Below are 25,526 nucleotides of genomic sequence, written 5' to 3'. Positions count from 1 at the left end.
GTGTGTGTGTGTGTGTGTGTGTGTGTGTGTGTGTGTGTGTGTGTGTGTGTGTGTGTGTGTGTGTGTGTGTGTGTGTGTGTGTGTGTGTGTGTGTGTGTGTGTGTGTGTGTGTGTGTGTGTAGACCATTTTAAGTCCTTAGTGATTTGGACCTTGAGGGACTTGAAGCTCTCAAACTGCTCCACTGCCGCCCCATGGATGTGGATGGGGGCGTGCTCACCCTCCCCCTTTCACATTTCTCACTTTTTATCATCGTCAATTTAAAGGTTCTGTTTTGTACTGTTTGTTAGCCAACTGGTGTAGGGTATGAATATTTTATGTTTTCTGTCCACTTGAATGGTATCATTCTGTCATAAAAACAACCACAATAGTCTTTGAGCCCATGAGAAAAAACCTCCCAAAAGACAGCCCTGTCAATATCACATTTCATGGGTGAAATAAATGGTACAGAAGGCAAAGTATGTCAAATGGAAAAGTAGCTTATAGCTTCCAGGACAGGCAACTAGAAATTCTAGTCTGGGCTTTTTATGATGGGGAACTGTCTCGCAGAAATACTACGTGCAATGCCAATAAGCTTTGGAGGAAAATTTCAATTGAATAGGTTTTCATTTCAGCTCCCAGTGTCTCGGCTGTCACAGTCTGTAATAACTGAATTAATGTGATTTAAAATTCAAATTGTGCGGTACATCATGTCAGTGTTACCCCTCCAACGTATAGGTTATAATGGATATCACAGTGCTCTAGGTCTGACAAGCAGGCCTTAAAGGGGCGGAGTTACAAAAGGGGCGGAGTTACAACCCAGGACATGTTTTCTTTTCAGAAGATCAATGCATCGTCCATTATGTCAACTCAAGGTCAAACTGCGGGCCTGAAATGGGGGTTATACAGCGAGAGCCGCACCCCTTTATGGGTAATAGCCTTATCAAAATATGAATGTTATTTAATAACACTCCTTACAACACAATGAATAATGATGTGCTACCACTGGATTATTCATGCATAGTAATATACAGACCTAGAATAGAGTAATGAAAGAAAACATATATACGTATCAGCGATGGTGGAAATGTGTGGTAGCAGTAGGTCATTATGTGGTGACTTGGAAGTAATAGACAGATAAAACGCTGCAGTTGAGGAAGGCTTTGTGCGAGAGCAAGCACGCTATAGTCGGCTTGGCTAAATGGGCAGAGGCAGCAAAATGCGCTTGGCTATCTCTTCCTCTTAGAGCTTGGGATAAAATCGCTGATTCAATAAAATGATGAATATTATTACTGATGCTGAAGCAGTCAGTGTAGATTATGCTAATGCTGATGCGGTCTTTGCAGTGCACCCCTGCTGGGCCCATCCACATTAAGCATCCACACTGTTCTCTATATGCGCAACTGTCACTTTGTCCAACCTGCTACTGGCACGCCAGGGACCTCTGTATAAAAACACTTTGACAGCCCAGTCTAAAGACACCTGTAGCCCAAAACATCTCACAGTACCTCCACTAACAGCCAGCCATCACAGTTTCAGCATGTTACTTTCCATGTGAAAGGAGCATTTTAATTCACGTCAAATGGAGGAAACATGTTATGAGTGTTCATGGATACTTTAAACCGTCTAGAACGCTAGTTGTAGGCATAAATGGATCTACTGCTGTATATGTAGATACAGTGGGGCAAAAAAGTATTTAGTCAGCCACCAATTGTGCAAGTTCTCCCACTTAAAAAGATGAGAGAGGCCTGTACTTTTCATCATAGGTACACTTCAACTATGACAGACAAAATGAGAAAAAAAATCCAGAAAATCACATTGTAGGATTTTTTTATGCATTTATTTGCAAATTATGGTGGAAAATAAGTATTTGGTCACCTACAAACAAGCAAGATTTCTGGCTCTCACAGACCTGCAACTTCTTCTTTAAGAGTTTCTCCTCTGTCCTCCACTCGTTACCTGTATTAATGGCACCTGTTTGAGCTTGTTATCAGTATAAAAGACACCTGTCCACAACCTCAAACAGTCACACTCCAAACTCTACTATGGCCAAGACCAAAGAGCTGTCAAAGGACACAAGAAACAAAATTGTAGACCTGCACCAGGCTGGGAAGACTGAATCTGCAATAGGTAAGCAGCTTGGCTTGAAGAAATCAACTGTGGGAGCAATTATTAGGAAATGGAAGACATACAAGACCACTGATAAGCTCCACCCAAGATCTCACCCTTTGGGGTCAAAATTATCACAAGAACAGTGAGCAAAAATACCAGAACCACACGGGGGGACCTAGTGAATGACCTGCAGAGAGTTGGGACCAAAGTAACAAAGCCTACCATCAGTAACACACTACACCGCCAGGGACTCAAATCCTGCAGTGCCAGACGTGTCCCCCTGCTTAAGCCAGTACATGCCCAGGCCCATCTGAAGTTTGCTAGAGAGCATTTGGATGATCCAGAAGAAGATTGGGAGAATGTCATATGGTCAGATGAAACAAAAATAGTAATTTAATTTACTTTTTGGTAAAAACTCAACTCGTCGTGTTTGGAGGACAAAGAATGCTGAGTTGCATCTAAAGAACACCATACCTACTGTGAAGCATGGGGGTGGAAACATCATGCTTTGGGGCTGTTTTTCTGCAAAGGGACCAGGACGACTGATCCGTGTAAAGGAAAGAATGAATGGGACTATGTATCGTGAGATTTTGAGTGAAAACCTCCTTCCATCAGCAAGGGCATTGAAGATGAAACGTGGCTGGGTCTTTCATGACAATGATCCCAAACACACCGCCCGGGCAACGAAGGAGTGACTTCGTAAGAAGCATTTCAATTGGTGGCTGACTAAATACTTTTTTGCCCCACTGTATATGGAGCTGTGAAGTGAAGAACTACCACAGACTAGCTAGCTAGAGCACATAAGAATTCTGCGCACAGCCAGAGACTCAGCCAGCCACTCTCCTCTATATCCTCTCCTACGTTAGTGACCTTCACTCAAGAGACCACTGCAGAAGGTTGTCCAATCAGACATTGCCTTTTATAAGACAGGCGGCTGTGAAGGACTGAGCACGGCTACATCACCATCACCCACTCAGGTGGCGACTGGAAGAGCAGCGAGGAGCAGGGAGAGCCGTGTATGCACGTCTGATATTTCTAAAGGTTGGGAGAGTCAACAACGGTTTTCATGCGTCTGGCCATATCCCAGCACACTGTGAATGACAGCCAGATAAGATAAAACCCAGGAGCTGACCCCTGGTTGAAAGGACAGGGGCTTATTCTGTCATTGTAGAAGCACCATCAGGTCACACTGAAAAACACTGTGCTTTTATCATCCATCCCCACAGCATATTAAGAGAGAGAAAAGACTGCAGTCTATGTCTGATAGCATAGCAGCACAGAGGAAATTAAAAAGCAAATGCTGAAATATGAGGTGTTTTTCACCAGCTTCCCTGAGACTACATATTGTATAGAGTACACTGGGTAAAGCCTGACATTTTAAACATGTTACCAGCTGCTTATGAAGAAAAAGGATTTGGGAGGATTTAGAAATGATTCCCTCATGACTTATATTTTGTATCAATCTTCTGCCTCTAAGCTGATCTGGAAGTTTTGGGATTCAGACGTTATTATGTTTTTCTCAATGCTAAACGTGTTCTGAAACATTGACAAGTTAAAATACTTGGAGATGAAAAATAAATGACCAATAATTCTGGCAGAAAATATAAACAGGGGATGTCATGGCATCACAATGCTAAAAGGAACAACATTCTGGATATTGGCATCTTCTGTCTGCTGTGTGTGAGATGAACATAGTGTCACTCAGTGGTGCAAACAACAAAGTGAGTGAATGTTGGTGCAAGGTTTTTAGACGTAAACAGATGGTACATATCACAGAAGCCAGCGGGCAGGGCGACCATCAAGAGCATTTATGAACTGTCAATTGTACAGCCCATAATAAAAAACACATGAAATATTCAGAAATCTGGGGCATATTGTCACAAGGCAATGTATAATTGGGATGAAAGTAAGACATTTTGTGAGGGAAATGTTTTAAAGATGACCTATAGTAGTACATTTCTTTTAAAAACATTTGATACCGTAGAAACATTCACCTGAATGATTTTTAGTACAGCCTGCTGACCAATTGGGAAACATCATTTGTGTGGAAATGAGTCCTAGCTACAGAGCTCAGGGTCAGGGTTGACACCTTTATTCACATCAAGTCCTCAACACTAGATGTCTATCATCTGAAGTCCAACTTGACAGACACTCCATTCAAGTGTAATATCTGACATCCTGTCAGATGATGCAGTAAAAACAAATGCAGCAAACAAAAAAAAAATCTCTCTGACGCTCGATACTCAATTGAACCAATTTTTGTCAGAAAGAAAAACATAAATGATTTTGTACTCAGTATCAAATCTTTGAAAACTAGACATGGTGAATGTATGAACGAGGAACGTTCAAAATATAATTTTAATGGTGGGGACCTTGACTGGAATATAAACCTTCTTGGTTGTCATCACACTAGGTTCATTTACATTTCCTCACATGAACATAATTCCCTGCCTCAGCGTGGAGTGTGAAAGGTCAAAATGATTATGCAGAAAGCCGAGAAAATGTCTAATTTCTTCAAAAGAACAATTACAACCCCTGACATTTGTCAGTGTCAATTATCATAATTGGGCTATTTGAGTAGAGTAAGACATAAAAATGTTCCTGATGCTTCTCTATTTCTCTTGATATACCAAAAAATGTATTTAGATAATTTGAGTCAGTGAAAGCTATATATAGTATTTTTTTCATATGTAACAATTGAAGGGTATTAGTAACCATTCAAAATATACAGTTATAAATAAACAAAGACTGACTACATCTGGGACAGCACCTAATTCCAAGCCCAAAGCAGTGTGATTTGCATATGGTCTTTGTATATGGGAAGGATTGATAAAGACAGGTTTTACTGTAGGTGGTGAGCAGTATGGATAATGTGTAGAGAGGTTCTGATATTATTTGATTTCAGTTCGAGGATATAAGTGTAGATAAGTGTAGTGTGGATAGTATGCTGTGCCATTTGGAGGTTATGAGAAGTAGAGTGGACAATATGCTGTCTCAGGTGGTGGATAGCATCATGGTGGCTGCAGCATCATGGATGCTGTGTGCCCTCAACTCTGACTCAGTCTTCCCCTGCTGCCTCCCAGGAGATGGTGACCTCTTTTAATATCTCTCTCGGGGCAGGCATCAGAGTTATTTGCTGTGATGGCTTGCCCAAAGCTGAGCAGTGCATCACCGAGGTGAAGTCACACAAAGCTTCTGAGACCACTTTTAGAGAAAGCTCCAAAAATCTCAAAGCTTAAGTCAGAGAGAAAAAAACAACAAGAGCTACTGCAGAGAGAGGCATTCCACTTCCCTGCACCAGATTTCACAAAATTGAGTTTGCTGGCTGGCTTTCTCCTTGAGAGTAAAGCTGCACGTACAGTCCCATGTTTCTGCTCAATTACCTACAGAACACCCATCTCTTAAACAAACAAAAATGGCCTTTCATCTTGGGCAAACCATGTACCGAACACAGCATATTAAGTCTTTCATAATGCAGAAAGACCACTGTTCAAATGGCCCATGCATTATCCTGAAAGCTTGTGTCCCAAAATAGATGAAAGGCTTTGGAGACCAGTGGCCAGAGACAAGTGAGCAGAGGACGGTATAAACAAAACAGTGTGTAATAAAGCAGGGGCAAGTTCTATTAGTCACCCAGTTCATTATTATGCCATTTTAAGTCACATGGTCAGGCCAGATTAGATGTGACAGACTGTGGATCTCCTTAGGAGATGTTTAGAATTCATAAAGTAAATCATATTTGGTTGAGCTGCAGAGGCACAAAGGGTTTGCTGACTCCTCCATTATTTTCCCCAGGCTACGCCTCCACAATGTTTTTTATGCTATTGAAATTTCTGCTATTTCTCCTGCGAGCAGCTGAGACTAGTGCAGTCAGCTGAGGAGAGAGAGAAAATGAGAGAGAGACTCATCCTGGCCATTATAAGCCTCTTGCTCCTGGGCTCCTCTCTTGCTTTTGTTTAGAATGGATGTGTGTACATTTGTCTCCTAATGTCAGTTTTTCCACATACTATGATAGCACAGGATACAAATACAAGGGACTTATTCTGTCAGAGATACAAAGGCTATATAACAATGGGGTTTAAATACCAACACATTTTAAATATTGAACAATTACATACCTAGGATAATACCGAAATGAGTCACATTACATGTCAATGTTAAAGGTATGCATACATGACATTTTAAGGTCAGTGACTGTGCTGGTTTTCTTTTCTCTCTGAAACACTATTTCTGTCTGCATCCTGTGTATTGATTTCTTTATTTTTCCCCAGCAGCAGCAGCAGCAGCCGTAGGGGCAGTCACAGCACCAACCAAGCAAGCAGTAGAGAGAAGAGAACTGTCCAGTGCTGAAATACTGGTTTCTGCAGTCAGAGCCAGTAGTATAGAGTGGAACTGTCCAAGGTTCTGAAATATTAGCAACTTAGAACAGGGAGCAGGGAAAAGCAGGGGGAAAAAATATCTGAAAATGGCACTGAACCACACAAGGCTGCAGCATTGGAAGCAGTGTTAGTAGGAGCTGTTTCAGCCCAGTGCTGAAATACTAGCTGCTTAAAGAAAGATGAGTACAGACCAGTCGGAAATACTAGCTGCTTAAAGAAAGATGAGTACAGACCAGTCAGAAAGACTGATGCTTGTGATGATTTTTGTATTTGTATTAGTATTTATTATGAATCCAAGGCAGAAGCTACTCTTCCTGGGGTCCAGAAAAATTAAGGCAGTTTATACAATTTAAAAAACATTACAATCCATTCCCAGATTTCTCTTCCTGGGGTTCAGCAAAATTAAGGCAGTTTATACCATTTTAAAAACATTACAATACATTCAGATTTCACAAAACACTGTGTGGCCTCAGGCACCTGCTCCACCACCACCATCTAGGGTACTAAATCCATGTGTATGTGTGTGTATAGTGTGTATGTTATCGTGTGTGTGTGTATGCATGTGTCTGTGCCTGTTTGTGTTGCTTCACAGTCCCCGCTGTTCCATAAGGTGTTTTTTAATCTGTTTTATAAATCTAATTTTACTGTTTGCATCAGTTACTTGAATAGAGTTCCATGTTGTCATGGCTCTATGTAGTACTGTGCACCTCCCATAGCCTGTTCTGGACTATGAAGAGACCTCTTGTGGCATGTCTTGTGGGGTATGCATGGGTGTCCGAGCTGTGTGCCATTCAACATGTAAAAACCTCTCAATAATACAAGTAGTGAAGAAGTCAATCTCTCCTCCACTTTCAGCCAGGAGAGATTGACATGCATATTATTAATATTAGCTCTCTGTGTACATCCAAGGGCCAGACGTGCTTCCCTGTTCTGTGCCAATTGCAATTTCCCTAAGTCCTTTTTTGTGTCATCTGACCACACTACTGAACAATAGTCAAGGTGCGACAACACTGGGGCCTTTTGGATAGTGCCTTGTTACTGCCTGAATGATAGTGTAGTGCAATTGTAATGGCTTAGCAGATAATAAGAAAAGACTATCAGTATTTATCTGGCTAAAAGAGAAGGAATATATTATCTATTGTTTACAGGAAACTTATTCAACAATTTTAGATGACATTTTGTGCACTTTTCTAAGCTGTTTAAAGGCACAGTCAACTTAGTGTATGTAAACTTCTGACCCACTGGAATTGTGATACAGTGAATTATAAGTGAAATAATATGTCTGTAAACAATTGTTGGACAAAGTACTTGTGTCATGCACAAAGTAGATGTCCTAACCGACTTGACAAAGCTATAGTTTGTTTACAAGATATTGGTGGAGTGGTTGAAAAACGAGTTTTAATGACTCCAAACTAAACTTTCGACTTCAACTGTATATATTACATATATAGTACCAGTCAAAAGTTTGGACACACCTACTCATTCCCGGATTATACTTGATTTTTTAAATACTTTCTACATTGAAGAATAATAGTGAAGATATCAAAACTATGAAATAACACATATGGAATCATGTACTGTAGTAACCAAAAATATATTTTATATTTGAGATTTTTCAAAGTAGCCACCCTTTGCCTTGACGACAGCTTTGCACACTCTTGGCAGGTAACTCTTGTATGTCTTGTTAAAAATTCATTTGTGGAATGTATTTTCTTCTTAATGCATTTGATCCAATCAGTTGTGTTGTGACAAGGTAGTGGTGGTATACAGAAGATAGACCTATTTGGTAAAAGACCAAGTCCATATTATGGCAAGACCCCTCAAACAAGCGAAGAGAAATGATAGTCCATCATTACTTTAATTAAGACATGAAAGTCAGTCAATGCGGAAAATTTCAAGAACTTTTCAAGTTTCTTCAAGTGCATTCGCAAAAACCATCCAACGCTATGATGAAACTGGCTCTCATGAGGACCGCCACAGGAAAGGAAGACCCAGAGTTACCTCTGCTGCAGAGGATGAGTTCATTAGAGTTACCAGCCTTAGAAATTGCAGGCCAAATAAATGCTTCACAGAGTTCAAGTAAAAGACACATTTTAACGGTTCAGAGGAGACTGCGTGAATCAGGCCTTCATGGTCAAATTGCTGCAACGAAACCACTACTAAAGGACAACAATAAGAAGAAGAAACTTGCTTGGTCCAAAAAACCCAAGAGTGTGCAAAGCTGTCATCAAGACAAAGGGCGGCTACTTTGAAGAATCTGAAATCTAAAATATATTTTAATTTGTTTAATAATTTTTTGCTACTACATGATTCCATATGTGTTCTACAATGCAGATAATAGTAGAAATAAAGTAGTAGTAGAAATAAAGAAAATAGTAGAAATAAAGAAAAACCCTTGGATGAGTAGGTGTGTCCAAACCTTTGACTGGTACTGTACATTTACAAAAATATATATGGGGGATTGGAAATTGTGCGGACAATTGTATTGATGGAAGCCATAATCTATCTGCAATATTAAAGTTGATCTACCCCCTAACAAATAAATACAAATACACATATATAACACACTCTAAATGTGGTCCCAGATAAATAATGGGAATGTAGAATTGGTGTGTGTCACATTATGGAGGACTCTGATATATCTGGTGTAAATGCTATTATTATAGCAACACTGTGATTCTATATTGGGACACTTAATTGTTACTGTTAGTTCCCTCTACATCCTTGTCATTTGTTTATCACTCCGAAATAGCATGATAACATTTGTCTCTGTGCTTCACGATTGAGTTCAAAATGCATCAAGAGTGCAAAATAGTCAGCCTCAACATACAGAAATCAATGTGATATCCAAACCAGAACAACTTACTCCTAACAAGCTCCCTTTCTCCCTCTACTAACCTGCACCTCCTGATACTGTTTATTTATCTGTTATTTTATCAGGTAAGTTGACTGAGAACATGTTCTCATTTGCAGCAACGACGTGGGGAACAGTTACAGGGGAGAGGAGGGGGATGAATGAGCCAATTGTAAACTGGGGATTATCAGGTGACTATGATGGTTTGAGGGCCAGATTGGGAATTTAGCCAGCACACCGGGGTTAACACCCCTACTCTTACGATAAGTTCCATGGGATCTTTAATGACCTCAGAGAGCCAGGACACCCATTTAACGTCCCATCTGAAATACAGCACCCTACACAGGGCAGTGTCCCCACTGAGGAAAGAGTGCCTCCTACTGGCCCTCCAACACCACTTCCAGCAGCATCTGGTCTCCCATCCAGGAACTGACCAGGACCAACCCTACTTAGCTTCAGAAGCAAGCCAGCAGTGGTATGCAGGGTAGTATGCTGCTGGTATACCACCCTGCATACCTGCATACCATACTGTATTTCCTAAGAGGAAATGTCAAAGCTAGATTAAAAAAGAAGCTATAACACAGTCTATAATCATAATTAACACATTTTAATCCTGAATATGCAGCACACCGCAACAGTGTGTTGTGGCACAATATTGTAGCCAAGTACTATACTATTCTATGTGGTCTGCAGCACAGCACAAACCACAGATTTTCCTCCCATTCCACTACCTCTACATGCTTGAATGTGCCTGGACACATGGTGACCATTTGGGGCCTCTGGCAGGAAGGTGGGCAGGCTTGGTTTTGTTCAGAGGGGAGAGCAGAGGCACTCGGGGAGAACAGATGCTCCAGCTACAGACTCTCTGCTGTGAATGCGCTATGAGTCATCGCTTTTCATCAATGAGGTCATTCCACAGTGCACGCACACAGAGAGAGCCTTACAAAACACAAACAATAAGATCAACATACACCCATACAGTACACCCACCCACCCAGTATACCCATCCACACACTGCAACACACCACCCCACTTTTACCTCCATCTGATACTCTGACTGACCATTCCTTGTTTAAAACACACTGTACAGTACTTCCATCAAGTTGCAGTTTATCTAAAGCTTTGCAGTCAACAGACCCAGTTTGTATCATCTATCTCTAAAGTTAATACAATTGGGGATTCAAAGAGGATTTGTTAGGCATCACAGAGCTCTCTAAGGATACAGAGCTCCAAATTGGACCGACCCAATGTTCTCCATGTTCCGCATCAGGTTGGGCCCCCCAGAGAGAGACACACAGGTCCCATAGAGAATAAGGACTTGACTTAGAGATGTTAAAAGCCAACTGAAGTCTTGGAGTCCCAAGGCAGAGCTAATGAGTGCGGGAGAGAGGGACCACGCAGACGGCAGGCAGAGGCAGTGATGGGGAAGAAGAGATAAACAGCGTTTAGCCACAGCAGGCTGCCTGTGCTCATTGATTTGTGCGGAGAGGCCCGGGCTGGGCTGGAAGCGAAGGTGATGTAGAGAGCTCACGGAGATGGAGAGGAGAGGGAGTGAAGCAGCAGGTTTGTGCCACGTCGTCTCTCTCTCTCGCTCTCTCTCTCTTTCACCCACACTGTGTTAATGAGCCTGTGCCTGACTGCTGAACGCAACCATTTAGCACTGTGCAATTAATCAGATGTTTCCTTGCAGAGAGGAAGCCAGTGAGGCATATAGCAGGGGAGCTGTGATTTTACTCCATACAAATGCAATTTTCCACCTCAACCCCTACCTTCACCGAGTGTCAGGGGTAACATAGGGACCAGAGAAAAACTGTCCTTTTGCCTGTTAGTTTGTAGACTTTGGTTAAAATGATTTCATAAGATGAATCCAAAGCAAGGAAACAAAAGGTTTATTACAAAGCCCTATATCCTACAAGAAAGGGGGCAGTCAGTTAATATTACATTATTTATGCAGGCAGTAAAATATAAATACACATTATTTCCCGTTAATCACATAAAATGACTGACAAACAGAAAGTAGACCGCTCTCACAGGAGTGTGTGTCTGTCTGCTTGTGGATATTATATGAAAACGATTTGATTTCTCATATTAAAAATGAATGCGCTCTATGGCATATTCAACAAGATACAGTTGAAGTCGGAAGTTTACATAAACTTAGGTTGGAGTCATTAAAACTATTTTTCTCAACCACTCCACACATTTCTTGTTAACAAACTATAGTTTTGGCAAGTGGGTTAGGACATCTACTTTGTGATTGACACAAGTAATTTGTCCAACAATTGTTTACAGACAGATTAAGACAGATTAAGAACTTAAGAAGTTTACATAAACTAAGTTGAATGTGCCTTTAAACAGCTTGCAAAAATCCAGAAAAGTATGTCATGGCTTTAGAAGCTTCTGATAGGCTAATTGACACAATTGGAGTCAATTGGAGGTTTACGTGTGGATGTATTTCAAGGCCTACCTTCAAACTCAGTGCCTCTTTGCTTGACATCAAGGGAAAATCAAAAGAAATCAGCCAAGACCTCAGAAATAAAACTGTTGACCTCCACAAGTCTGCTTCATCCTTGGGAGAAATTTCTAAATGCCTGAAGGTGCCACGTTCATCTGTACAAACAAGAGTACGCAAGTATAAACACCATGGGACCACGCAGCCGCCATACCACTCAGGAAGGAGACGTGTTCTGTCTCCTAGAAATGAACATACTTTGGTGCGAAAAGTGCATATCAATCCCAGAACAACAGCAAAGGACCTTGTGAAGATGCTGGAGGAAACAGGTACAAAGTATCTATATCCACAGTAAAATGGGTCCTATATCGACATAACCTGAAAGGCCGCTCAACAAGGAAGAAACCACTGCTCCAAAATCGCCATAAAAAAGACTACGGTTTGCAACTGCACATGGGGACAAAGATCGTACTTTTTGGAGAACTGTCCTTTGGTATGATGAAACAAAAATAGAACTGTTTGGCCATAATGACCATCATTATGTTAAGAGGAAAAGGGGAGGCTTGCAAGCCAAAGAACACCATCCCAACCGTGAAGCACGGGGATGGCAGCATCATGTTGTGGGGGTTGCTTTGCTGCAGGAGGGACTGGTGCACTTCACAAAATAGATGGCATCATGAGACAGGAAAATTATGTGGATATATTGAAGCAACATCTCAAGACATCAGTCAGGAAGTTAAAGCTTGGTTGCAAATGGATCTTCCAAATGGACAATGACCCCAAGCATACTTCCAAAGTTGTGGCAAAATGGCTTAAGGACATCAAAGTCAAGGTATTGGAGTGGCCATCACGAAGCCCTGACCTCAATCCTATAGAAAATGTGTGGGCAGAACTGAAAAAGCGTGTGTGAGCAAGGAGGCCTACAAACCTGATTCAGTTACACCAGCTCTGTTAGGACGAATGGACCAGAATTCACCCAACTTACTGTGGGAAGATTGTGGAAGGCTACCTGAAGCATTTGACCCAAGTTAAACAATTTAAAGGCAATGCTCCCAAATATTAATTCATAATGCAAACACTAACCGGATCTAGCTATAATTCAAAGGCACAAATGAATTCCATTCAAACACATTCTCCTTTTTGAATGATTATTGTTAAAGGACTTGAGGTGTTCTTCAAGCAGAACACGGGCAGGTATACTAACTGAACTCCCATTTCTGTTAACAGGAACTAGTGGTAAAGACCTCAAAACACTCTTCAATGATTCAATAGGAAAATCCTATTCAATGTGATTCAGATTCAACACAATTATGGAGACAGGATATTCTAAGTATTTCCAGCATGATGGCGAGGTGGAATCGATGTGATACAGAGGTTGAAAGAGGAGAACATGACAGCCGGTGTGAGAGACTCTCACTAAGGGGCCAAATCACATTGGAAATCGAAAGCTCCATGGACAGTGAAGGCAGGGTCGAAATCTTTGGGTGTTTATTTTGCAAGCAGGAGATTCCTATGTTATTGTACCTTGACACAGTAACAAATCTTCCTATTACAACACAGTGTCTCAGAACCTGAGCAAGACTTTCAGCCATGATAGGGTTCACCTCACTGCGATCCAGGAGACTGTAATTTGCATCCATTACTATTCCCATTTTCATGCTTTTTGTGAAGAAAAAGGGACTAGAGTCATATATATTTCTCTGTCTCTTTTTTTGAGTGTCCAGGTGTGTTTGGTGGCTTTGTCATCAGTGATGGAGAAATCATCCCACTGGAATTCTTCTCTGCTTTAGTGCCCTAATGCTATCATACTCTGTCACGGGATGTCAATACAAACAGACATTGCTCCTGCCTCCGAATTTAAGAGCCTTCCCAATTTCAAATGGCTCCCTCATGTAGTTGTAACAGGGAGTCAATATCAGTGTACCTAATAGTAATATGACATTTAGTATGTCCTTTTAGAACATGTGGAATTTAGAGGGGTTCTGTAGCTCAGTTGGTAGAGCATGGCGCTTGTAACGCCAGGGTAGTGGGTTCGATCCCCGGGACCACCCATACGTAGAATGTATGCACACATGACTGTAAGTCGCTTTGGATAAAAGCGTCTGCTAAAATGGCATATATTATATATATATATTAGATGGGTGGTGATCACTGTAAAGCCGAAACATCTCCCAATCCATGTGGGGAACAGAACAGTGAGGGGTGCTAGGAACAGGAGGAGCAGGAGGGCTCTCTAGCCTTTCTTGCCTCAGAGCAAACACAAGCTGTAGGTAAAGGCATGCACAGCACAGCATGTGGGGTAAGACTCCAAACTACAGTGGCTAAAGCAGCCAATGTTGCTGCAGGCCAAAGACCCCCCAAAAAGCTTCATCTATTGCTTTTCCAAAAATCTATTTCCTATGACACAAAATACCACAGTGAGTTGATAGGGCTCTTCTCTCCTGTTATCCGTCTGGCGGGATGGAGTTCTTTACTGTTTCCTGTCATTCTGTGGAAATGGGAGTATGTTACAGATGGTGGCGATCTGATCCAGACACAGGAGGTGGAAGGGCCTCCATAAGTCAAGGAGAGCTGTAGGGTGAATCAGGAGGCACATGGAGGAAGGTTGATTTTGCCCGGGAGAGACAATAAACCTCGTAATCACCTTTCCTCCACCACAGCAGCCAAGCAATTATCCGCTGGTACGGCCTGCCGCAGACACACAGACACTGAGACACATGGCCCGTGTCCATGCTTCTGACATGAGGCCCCCAATTTCAAAGCAATTGGCACCGTCTTAACATGGTTTAGGAAGGGATAAAACATCTGGAACAACATAAGGAAAGGGTGTTAGCTACTAACATCTCAATTAGGTTGCTGTGCTGATGGAGAGGGAAGATTTGAAAAGACAAGCATTTTTGAAATAAACGTCAGTGAGAAAGATGGGTTAGAAGTGAGCAGTCTTTTTCTAGTTGAACGATGCACAACATGGTTGGATGAGATGATGGATAAAGCACCAAAGTTATACTGTACATCGTAAGGTAAGCCAGCAAGTAAACCTCTACAAAGCACTGTAATAAAGCTGTCTCGACGTAGGCTCAACAGCACTTTGAATACACTCTACTGTATATAAAACCAGTACACAATCACAATACAGTGAATATCTCTCACCATCGCCAGACCATTCAAAAATACATGTACAAAAGGGCAGAATGTATTTTAGCCCAAATGTGATCTAATATTTTTTAGAACTCTAATTATTTCTTAGAAGCTCAACATTTGGTTATACTAACCTCTCATGGGCCAGAGAGGATAAAGGCAACTAAGATCTCCCTTGGCCAGAGGAAAAACTGGAAATGGTCGACAGAGGACATACACTATAGTTTTACACTATGATGAATAGTAAATGGTTGGTTTACACAAGTGAGAAACGTTGTGGAACTGTCAGCCTCTGCATTTTGTCCTATCCCCAGTTTCTAATTACAGCAAGAACATGGTATTGTAAACAGAATACCTGCTCCAACAGTAGCCTGGTCCAGTACAGTTTGTCTCTCCCTCTCTACAGCCAGCCTTACAGTACAGTATGTCTCCCTCTACAGCCAGCCTTACAGTACAGTAGCCTGGTCCAGTACAGTATGTATCTCTCTACAGCCAGCCTTACAGTACAGTATGTCTCCCTCTACAGCCAGCCTTACAGTACAGTAGCCTGGTCCAGTACAGTATGTCTCCCTCTACAGCCAGCCTTACAGTACAGTAGCCTGGTCCAGTACAGTATGTCTCTCTCTACAGCCAGCCTTACAGTACAGTATGTCTCCCTCTACAGCCAGCCTTACAGTACAGTAGCCTGGTCCAGTACAGTATGTATCTCTCTACAGCCAGCCTTACAGTACAGTAGCCTGGTCCAGTACAGTATGTCTCTCCCTCTCTACAGCCAGCCTTACAGTAGCCTGGTCCAGTACAGTATGTCTCTCTCTACAGCCAGCCTTACAGTACAGTAGCCTGGTCCAGTACAGTATGTCTTACAGTACAGTAGCCTGGTCCAGTACAGTATGTCTTACAGTACAGTAGCCTGGTCCAGTACAGTATGTATCTCTCTACAGCCAGCCTTACAGTACAGTAGCCTGGTCCAGTACAGTATGTCTCTCCCTCTCTACAGCCAGCCTTACAGTACAGTAGCCTGGTCCAGTACAGTATGTCTCTCTCTACAGCCAGCCTTACAGTACAGTATCCTGGTCCAGTACAGTATGTCTCTCCCTCTCTACAGCCAGCCTTACAGTACAGTAGCCTGGTCCAGTAGAGTAGCCTGGTCCAGTACAGTTTGTCTCTCCCTCTCTACAGCCAGCCTTACAGTACAGTAGCCTGGTCCAGGACCAGGAATATCCCACTCTGACAGATTGGAGTGTCATTAGTGTTCTGTCTTAAAGCTGAACTCTCCAGATGTTGACCTTCACAGAGCAGGATGGAGACCTCCGCTAGCTCCCTCCGTCAGCCCACGGCTGCTGCTGGGGTACAGCGGAGAAGAGAGCAGGGGGGTGCATGAAGGACATGTAAAAGTCACGGTGTGTTGTAGCTCGTTCTTTATATAATCCAATTAGAGTGTAAATTCTATTCAGAGGATTAGAGGCTGGTACCGTACAGATGGAGGGATCTCCTCAGAGTTACACTACAGCACATCAACAGTCACACGGACAAGAACACATAACAGTACCTGTCTTGGACTCATTTACGGAAGCAGACAGAGCCCTGTGGAAGCCAAGCAGCATTCAACCTCCTCCCAGACACTAAAGCACTTTGGCATCATTACAGGCCCAGATTTAAAGGTCTTAGATAGACCACTCTTGGAATGAGAACTGGGGAAAGGATTTCCACACTGAGGGGAAATAATGAAATACTTCATGGTTTAACGTGATGTGAGGAGAGAGGAGCACCTCTTCTTTTTCCAGTCAGTCAATCTGGATTATCACTTAGCACAGAACCTGAAATTAAAAATGAGCTCGTCTGATGGGTCTAACAATATCAAAGACATATTTCTCTCATGATATACTGAACATAAAAGTAAGTCAGACTATGGGTTAACCAGAGAGCATGTATACTGTATATAGTACAGTGTCTCATTTGTGTCAGGCTGTCAGTCCGTCAGTCTGTTAGGCGGCTGTCTCTTAGCTCTTATCTCCAGGTGTCATAGAGGTAGACAAATAAAGAAGCCAGGCTCAGGGTTAACCACAGAGACCCTTTTCTATATGCAGCATTCCAGTGTGTGTGGATGGAAGGCTGTCTGACTGTTAGACAGGCTGTCTCTTACCTCTCTCGGTGTCATAGAGGTAGACAAACTTCTCCCACTTGTAGTGGGCCAGCAGGCTGAGGACAACTCCCCGGAGAGGAGGCCTCATCTGGATGACAAACTGCACGTCGGCATCGGCGGGGAAGCTGGGTGTGATAAAGGAGGTGTGTAGAGCCCCACAGAACGAGGTCAGCGTGTTCATGGACTTCTGGTCGTAGAAGCCGAAGATGGCGTACACTCCTCTGGAGAACTGGGAGCAGACTGGAGAAACAGACAGACAGACAGACAGACAGGACCGAACAGTCAGCTTTGGGTCAGAACATAGTCAGCCTAGAAATACAAACAGACAGGCAGTCGGTTTGAGTAAGCTCAGGTGAGGGACAGAACTCAGAACACAGTCAACCAAACAGTCAGACAGCACAGTCAGTACACAGCACTGGATATAAAATACAGACAGCACCGTCATTACACAGCACTGGATATAAAATACAGACAGCACCGTCAGTACAGAGCACTGGATATAAAATACAGACAGCACCGTCATTACACAGCACTGGATATAAAATACAGACAGCACCGTCAGTACAGAGCACTGGATATAAAATACAGACAGCACCGTCATTACACAGCACTGGATATAAAATACAGACAGCACCATCAGTACAGAGCACTGGATATAAAATACAGACAGCACCGTCAGTACAGAGCACTGGATATAAAATACAGACAGCACCGTCATTACACAGCACTGGATATAAAATACAGACAGCACCGTCATTACACAGCACTGGATATAAAATACAGACAGCACCGTCATTACACAGCACTGGATATAAAATACAGACAGCACCGTCAGTACAGAGCACTGGATATAAAATACAGACAGCACCGTCATTACACAGCACTGGATATAAAATACAGACAGCACCGTCAGTACAGAGCACTGGATATAAAATACAGACAGCACCGTCATTACACAGCACTGGATATAAAATACAGACAGCACCATCAGTACAGAGCACTGGATATAAAATACAGACAGCACCGTCAGTACAGAGCACTGGATATAAAATACAGACAGCACCGTCAGTACAGAGCACTGGATATAAAATACAGACAGCACCGTCATTACACAGCACTGGATATAAAATACAGACAGTACAGTTAGGTGAGGGTGAAATGAGGGTAAAATCAAAGTCAACCAAGCCTCCAGGCATTTCTTCCCACATTCAGATATCCAGGTGAGGGTCAGAACACAGTCAACCACACACACAGTCCAACAGAACCAAATCTCTCCCGGCAGCCATAGAAAATAACACCAAGCCCTGACAGACATGGTCAGATCTCAAAATAATAGCTACCAATCAGAGAGAGAGACAGAATGGATAATTCAGAATATTGTACAAAATAGTTGTCATGGTGGAGTAATTGAGAATTCAGGGGAAATCACATTTAATGTGTAGAAAATGAACTGTCTAATTAATTTAGACAGGCATTAATCTAAATAGGGAAATAAATGGTGACCATTCAGAATAAAGGACAGCTGTGTGGGATGTGCGTTCCCATGGCAATGCTTTCTGCCTCTCTGTGCCCTTCACTTCTCCTTGGAGTCAACCTATCTGCTTGGTTAATCAACTAGAACTAATAAAACTAATGGGGGAAATCAGTGCACTGGTCACTGCTCTTAAGAGACAAATACCTCCTTCCACCATGCAGGACGCAGACAGGCGTTGCAGCATTAGATTGTGAATCACAGATCCCTCCGGAACTTTCATCACGCACACTTGTCCCCTATTCCCACTGATTAGTATTTGTATATGTGCCCTTTGGTTTCCATGGTCTTGTCGATTATTGTTACAGTGTCCGTTGGTGTGTGTGAGAGTACCTTGCTGTGTGTTTTGGGCTTTCGTGCCCTTGTGGATTTACGGGTCTCTTCCGTGTGTTAATACTTGTGCGTGTGTGTTATTTATTCGAGGTACTACTCGCTCTTTTGTTTGGGTTCCAACCCTGTGTTTTTGTTACGTGGTTGTTTGGTCTTCGTCCCTGTGCCTTTACACAGCACGCCGTAATTTGTGGCTTAATAAAAAAAAACTATTACACATTCCTACATTTGTCTCCCGAATTTCTTCATACCTGCGTGACAGAATAATCGACCATTGAGGGAGACAGCGGGAATGGCCCGTACAGCGACGCTATGACCGGTCCGTCCCACGCCGCCGATACTTAGGCAGACGTCGTCGGGTCCGTCTGACAACGCTGAGATTGGTCCGTCTGGCGCCTCCACAACTTCGGCAGCTGCAACTGGGTCGTCCAACGTCGCCACAACGGGTCCGTCCGACGACGCAACTTCAGCAGCCACAACAGGCTCGTAAGAAGCCGCCACAACCGGGCCATCTGACGCCACTGCTACTGGTCCATCCGACGCCGACGTAACTTCGGCAGCTGCAACTGATCGACCCGCACTGCGTTCCTGTGAACATCTTCGAGGCCGTTGTCGTTGCCAGCGTGACACTGTGCTCACTGGTCGCAGCAGCTTGTTACAAATCAGTTTATACTGCTATCTAGAGCCATATGTGGGACTGATGAAAACCGCTCTGGCTATAAACACACTGGATACTTGGTCTAACAAGGTATAAATATTTGATTTGATTTGTACAAAACAAATGAGTGAACATTCCTCTCGTGTGACTGTACAAAAGGTTTTAAACAAGCTCCCGTGACCCTGTCTCTCTCTCTCTCCTATAGATGTTAGTTGTAAGTGGAATGGATGTTTGTGAACCCTGAATAACAACTCTACTGTGCCACACCATCTGGCTGATCCCTCAAGCGCTTTCCCTCCCGTGGAGTGTCCTCCTCTCCTCTCTTCACCTGACTGACCGGCAAAAGTATAAAATGAAAGAAATAATCATTGAAAAGGAATGCAGTGCTCTAGAGCTTATGGAATCAATAGGGGCCTAAACCTCAAGTAAACCTCTTGAAAACTTAAAAAAACACAGCATAGATACTGCATGAAACTATAAAGACTGACATTTGGAATGGATTGGTAAAAAGAGAACAGGCTTATTTCAAAGTCTGGAGGCACACCTGAATAATTTCGCGCTTCTGTAATCTTCAAGTATTATTTTCAAGTTCAATGCTGCATGTTATACAACACTGGTTTAAAGGCATCTCAGCGTCATTCCTCCATCAAGCTAACCATTCACTCAAACATCCACACATTTCTCTACACATCTATCATGCTTCAATTCAACCATCTATCCATCCATCATCCTATCATCCATCCATTCGTGGCCTTTTCCTTTGGTATGTGCACACATCAGATGAATGTGTATTTGTGCTGGGGCCAGGGGCAACACCAGACTAATGACTGCTACAGCAGGTGTCTTTGTGAAGCTAAAGCATTACATCTGCATGGTATAACTAGCGACAGATGAGGCTGAAACCACGGGACATGGCAGGACTCAACATGAGGCTGTTGTGGCATTGTTTCATATTCAAATCATATTCTTTCCCCTGTTTTTTTTCTGCAGACTTGAAAGACCTTTTAATTGAATGAGTTCTACTCCCTTTGTTGTGGCGTTGGAGACAGGCAGATTCCCATGCACTGCTAGAACCATCATTTATTACAGCCTCTCTCAAAGCCAGCCCACCGTCTGCATTGAAACAACCATGTCGATAAGTCACACACACACACACACACACACTCAGCTCAAAGACCTGATACACTACATGACCAAAAGTACACTACATGGCCAACAGTATGTGGACGCCTGCTCGTTGAACATCTCATTCTAAAATCATGGGCATTCATATGGAGTTGGTCCCCCCTTTGCTGCAATAACAGCCTCCACTCTTCTGGGAAGGCTTTCCACTAGATGTTGGAACATTGCTTCCAGTCAGCCACGAGAGTATTAGTGAGGTCGGGCACTGATGTTGTGCGATTAGGCCTGGCTCGCTGTCGGAGTTCCAATTCATCCCAAAGGTGTTCGATGGGGTTGAGATCAGGGCTCTGTGCAGGCCAGTCAAGTTCTTCCACATCGATATCGACAAACCATTTCTGCATGGACCTCGCTCTGTGCACAGAGGCATTGCCATGCTGAAAGAGAAAAGGGCCTTCCCAAAACTGTTGCCACAAAGTTGGAGGCACAGAATCGTCTAGAATGTCTTTGTATGATGTAGCATTAAGATTTCCCTTCACTGGAACTAAGGGGCCTAGACCGAACCATGAAAAACATCCCCAGACCATTATTCCTCCTTCCACCAAACTTTACAGTTGGTCCCGTTCTGTGAGCTTGTGTGGCCTACCATTTTTCAGCTGAGTCATTGTTGCTTCTAGACGTTTCCACTTCACAGCACTTACAGTTGACCGGGACAGCTCTCGCAGGGCAGAAATTTCATGAACTGGAAAGGTGGCATCCTATGACGGTGCCACATTGAAAGTCACTGAGCTCTTCAGTAAGGCCACTCTACTGCCAAAGTTTGTCTATGGAGATTGCATGGATGTGTGCTCGATTTTATACACCTGTCATCAACGGGTGTGGCTGAAATAGCCAAATTCACTCATTTGAAGGGGTGTCCACAAACTTTTGTATATAGTGTATATTGAATAATACACACATGCAACTGAGACACACAATTATTTTTAAAGACTACCAATTCCAAGTCTATGGATTTGGATTCAAGACAAATACTTTGTCTCCACTGCATACCAAGGGAGCCAGGCTCTGGTGATAAAAGATGGAATTCCCTTCTAAAGCATTGATTTTCAATTTACATTTTTAAAAAAATGTTTTCATTTTCCATGCTATTAATGCATACTGTACCAGGGGCGCAACTTTGGTTTTAGAAGTGGGGAGAACATTTTTTACATTTATTATTATAACAAATATTAGGCACATTCCTACTATAAAACGGAGGGGGGGCGGCACAATGCAATTTCAGAATGTGGGGGGATATGTCCCCCATTCCCAGTGAAAGTTGCGCTCCTTTTCTGTACTATGGCCTAGCTGCAGGTTAGTACACAAAAAAATTATAGCGGTGGAGAATAATCGATTCCTTGTCTCCTTGCCCTTCAAATCTCCTCCTCGACTGCAACGGAAGATACTGAGTAGTTGTTTTAACTTCCAAGACAACAAACTCACATCTTTCACAACAAAGAAGAGCAAACTAGTGAGGGAAAGAGAGGGGAGGGGCACAGCCATACGTAGGTAGGCAAGACCGACAGCAGGCAGACAGAGTCAGAACTGTGCACCGGTAAACAAAAGCTGTATCTTGCCATTTTATGGCTTACAATTTCAATAAGTAGGGGCTATCAATGTGTAATAGGCTACCGTAAACTATTCTATACGCAACAGACCGAAGACTGAACACACACTCGCGAACAGAAAGAACAGGCGACCCAGCGAGGGAGAGACAGGCAGGCAGACAGTCGTAACAGTGCGCATAGGCAATATAACCTGTATCTCGCAATGCTCATAAACTCACCAAAAGTATAGATTAGGCTATCAATGTGTATGGCTAAACTATTATCCATTGTGTCAGTGAATTGAAGTTGAACATCGCCAAATGCGTCAGTTTAATTAGGCCTAAATGTGCAATAAAAAGTATTGTACCTATGGCTTATTTAATGAAACCCTGGCTGTTGATGTTCTAGGCAATAGATCGCAGGGCAGGGAATCCCCGATTCCCCAATGAGCAAAATGTTTTGGGGAAATGGCAGGTTCACTTTCTCATCCATAGGGTGATTGCCCGTTTGTAAATTCAGAGCGTTGTTGTCAGATTGCCCGTTTGTAAATTCAGAGCGTTGTTGTCAGATTGCCCGTTTGTAAATTCAGAGCGTTGTTGTCAGATTGCCCGTTTGTAAATTCAGAGCGTTGTTGTCAGATTTCCCGTTTGTAAATTCAGAGCGTTGTTGTCAGATTTCCCGTTTGTAAATTCAGAGCGTTGTTGTCAGATTGCCCGTTTGTAAATTCAGAGCGTTGTTGTCAGATTGCCCGTTTGTAAATTCAGAGCGTTGTTGTCAGATTGCCCGTTTGTAAATTCAGAGCGTTTCGCTCTCGGAACGCTCTGGCCGAGGAGTAGAGATGATCCGAGCGTTCTGACCAAACAACGACAGTCAATCACCCAAGATAACTGCCAAACGTTGGCTTGCTTGCTATCTACTTCCAGACACAAATGACACCTCACTCTGACCAATTTACTCGCCCTAGCAGAGCTGGTTAGACTGTTTTCGTGTTATCCGGAGCGTTGGTGACTGCAACTGTGCTGCTGGCAACAATTTAACTACGCTTTTTTTTAATGACCCCGGATATATTCAACTAGTGTTGAGCGTTCGTAAATTCATCAGTTATTCTGCGCTCTGGCACCCTCAGACAAGAGTGCTCTGAAATCGGAGTAGATAGCTAGAGCGAATTTATAAAGCACCCATAACCTCAAGCGCAAATACTGTTCATCAGCTCAAATCAGCAGGATGGGGGGCATTTTTATTAGGAGGTTCTTCTACCACGGATTGCTAAAATAATAATAATGATAACACTTCCTCAATTTAAATATTATGGGGGCACCTATACATTAGGCAACCAAGCACGAGTTATCAGTGTAGTTTAATATCGTCTAGACATGCCTCTAGGTTTAGGGCATTTCAGACAGTTGTTAAGGGGACCTTTTTTGCTGAATAATGTGACAGTTTTTTATAATTGTGTTTTGCCTTTTGTGTATTGTTGTGTATAATAAAGTGTATTTTAATGTGTATATGAATGTGTAGTTTCATGTGTTTATTGTATTTTGATGTGTATTGTGGTGCTTTACAGGGCTCGTCTGGAAAAGAGACCTTTGTATCACCATTCAATATAAAGGTTAAATAATTGAAATATGAAATATCTTCATGCCTAGAATAAAAACCACAGGCACTGTTATACTGTTCTATTTTCACTCACAACTCTGTTCTATACGCTCACAGCTCTGTGCACCTCTGCTCAAAATAACACCACAGAGGTGCATGATTAACACAGACATGAATGAAAAATCCCTTCACTTCTTTCCTCTTTACTTTCTCTAAGTATTCTCTGACATACTTTCTTCCCCCTCTCTCCTCTCTTCTATTTAGCCTCCTCACTGTCTGAGACTGTCGTTCCTTACTAAATGACAGACAGTCTCTCTCTATATCCAGCTCCATCTCTCCATCCCTCTGTTGCTCCCCCTCTCGACAACTCATTACACGTAATGGGTGGTTGGCGCGGTCCCAGTGGCCCCAGCGTTCAATAATGTTTTCCAGAAACCTGGTGATTTGCACTTCAGAAGGTCTCCCCTACAGGCAGCTGGTGGATCTACTGTGAGTCTTACATACCACTCAGTGAGGTGAGGACGAAGCTGTATCAACGCTGTGCACTGCAAAGCCCAGGCAACCTGCCTCCAAAGTGAATTATTTAAGTGCTAGCTAGCTGCTATCACTGAAGGCAGGGGAGGAGAGGAGAGGCTAACAGAACAGAACCAACAGGCGTTCTCTTCAAGTTGCTGCTGCTGACCTTGCCCAGCTACGGTAACACCAGATGCATCAGTAAGGCAGCCAGAAAATCAATCCCCCATTTATGTGACTAAATAGAGCAGTAAGAGGGAGATACGGGCTAATTAAGGCATACCAAGGCTCTATGACATTGCTGAGGCCGCCCTCCTGGGTCTGAGGGCCAACAGACAGTGGATGTGGGCTTACTATGGACAACTGCATCACCCTCTGGAACAATGGCTGATTAGACATGTTCTTGCCTGATGGTGAGGTTATTCTAAAGCTGCCTAAGACCAACAACTTCAGTATTGGCACTGGGCTGGCTGTATTCTACTGTAGGTGTTGGGAGCCAGCAAGGGGAAGTGTTGACTGCTGACTGGAGGTACCTCACCCTCCTTCAGAGAGGCATCCTGGGTGAGAGACAGGCCAGGGGCCTGGAGTTAGGCTCTAATCACCATGGGAATACCTGTCCAAGGGCCACATGTTCAGGGACAAGATAGAGTAGAGCACAGCGCACAACAGCTGCTGAACACACATGCGGACACACACACACAGATGCATGGACACGCTGACACATACGTACACTACACACACTATTTTAAGTTAGGCAAAGAAATATAAAATAACAGAAGAACAACTCCCAACAGCTCAAAACATGCCCCAAAAATACAAATAGATGAAAGACATAATACTCTTATGGTATATTTATTGAGAAAGATAAACAACTTGTATATTTTCTAAGACAGCCTTATTAACTGCTGCATGTGGAATTATTTTGGAGGTGGAACCTATTTACGCTACTGTAATGTGGGAATCACTGTTTGGCAGACAACAGAACCAATGGTACATTATGTTGCTTTTATGCTTCAAAGGGATTTCACCACTCTCAAGACAAGCTTAAAGCATGCCAGTACCCCTGTGTTACACAATAAATACATACTTCTTCCTCTTATCCCAGAAGAGGCCACTTTCAAATAATGATTGTGTTTTCGGA

At 42.9% G+C, this 25,526-nt stretch overlaps 1 protein-coding gene across 3 annotated transcripts in view; it reads right to left on the bottom strand.

The window, feature by feature from the left end:
- LOC123999298 (glutamate receptor 3-like) overlaps nt 1–25,526 on the bottom strand; it is a 124,907-nt gene that overhangs the window by 64,568 nt on the left and 34,813 nt on the right. For all 3 annotated transcript variants that reach the window (XR_006832424.1, XM_046304909.1, XM_046304910.1), the window contains exon 3: nt 17,053–17,292. Coding sequence is in view for 2 of the 3 variants with exons in the window: in XM_046304909.1 (XP_046160865.1) it covers nt 17,053–17,292 (240 nt within the window). In the remaining variant the exon portion in view is untranslated. The remainder of the gene's footprint in view (nt 1–17,052; nt 17,293–25,526) is intronic.

This window comes from Oncorhynchus gorbuscha, linkage group LG16 (genome assembly GCF_021184085.1).
Source record: "Oncorhynchus gorbuscha isolate QuinsamMale2020 ecotype Even-year linkage group LG16, OgorEven_v1.0, whole genome shotgun sequence".
Taxonomy (NCBI): Eukaryota; Metazoa; Chordata; class Actinopteri; order Salmoniformes; family Salmonidae; genus Oncorhynchus; species Oncorhynchus gorbuscha.
The sequence above is the reverse complement of the archived record's forward strand: the minus strand, read 5'-3'. Positions and strand labels throughout refer to the sequence as shown.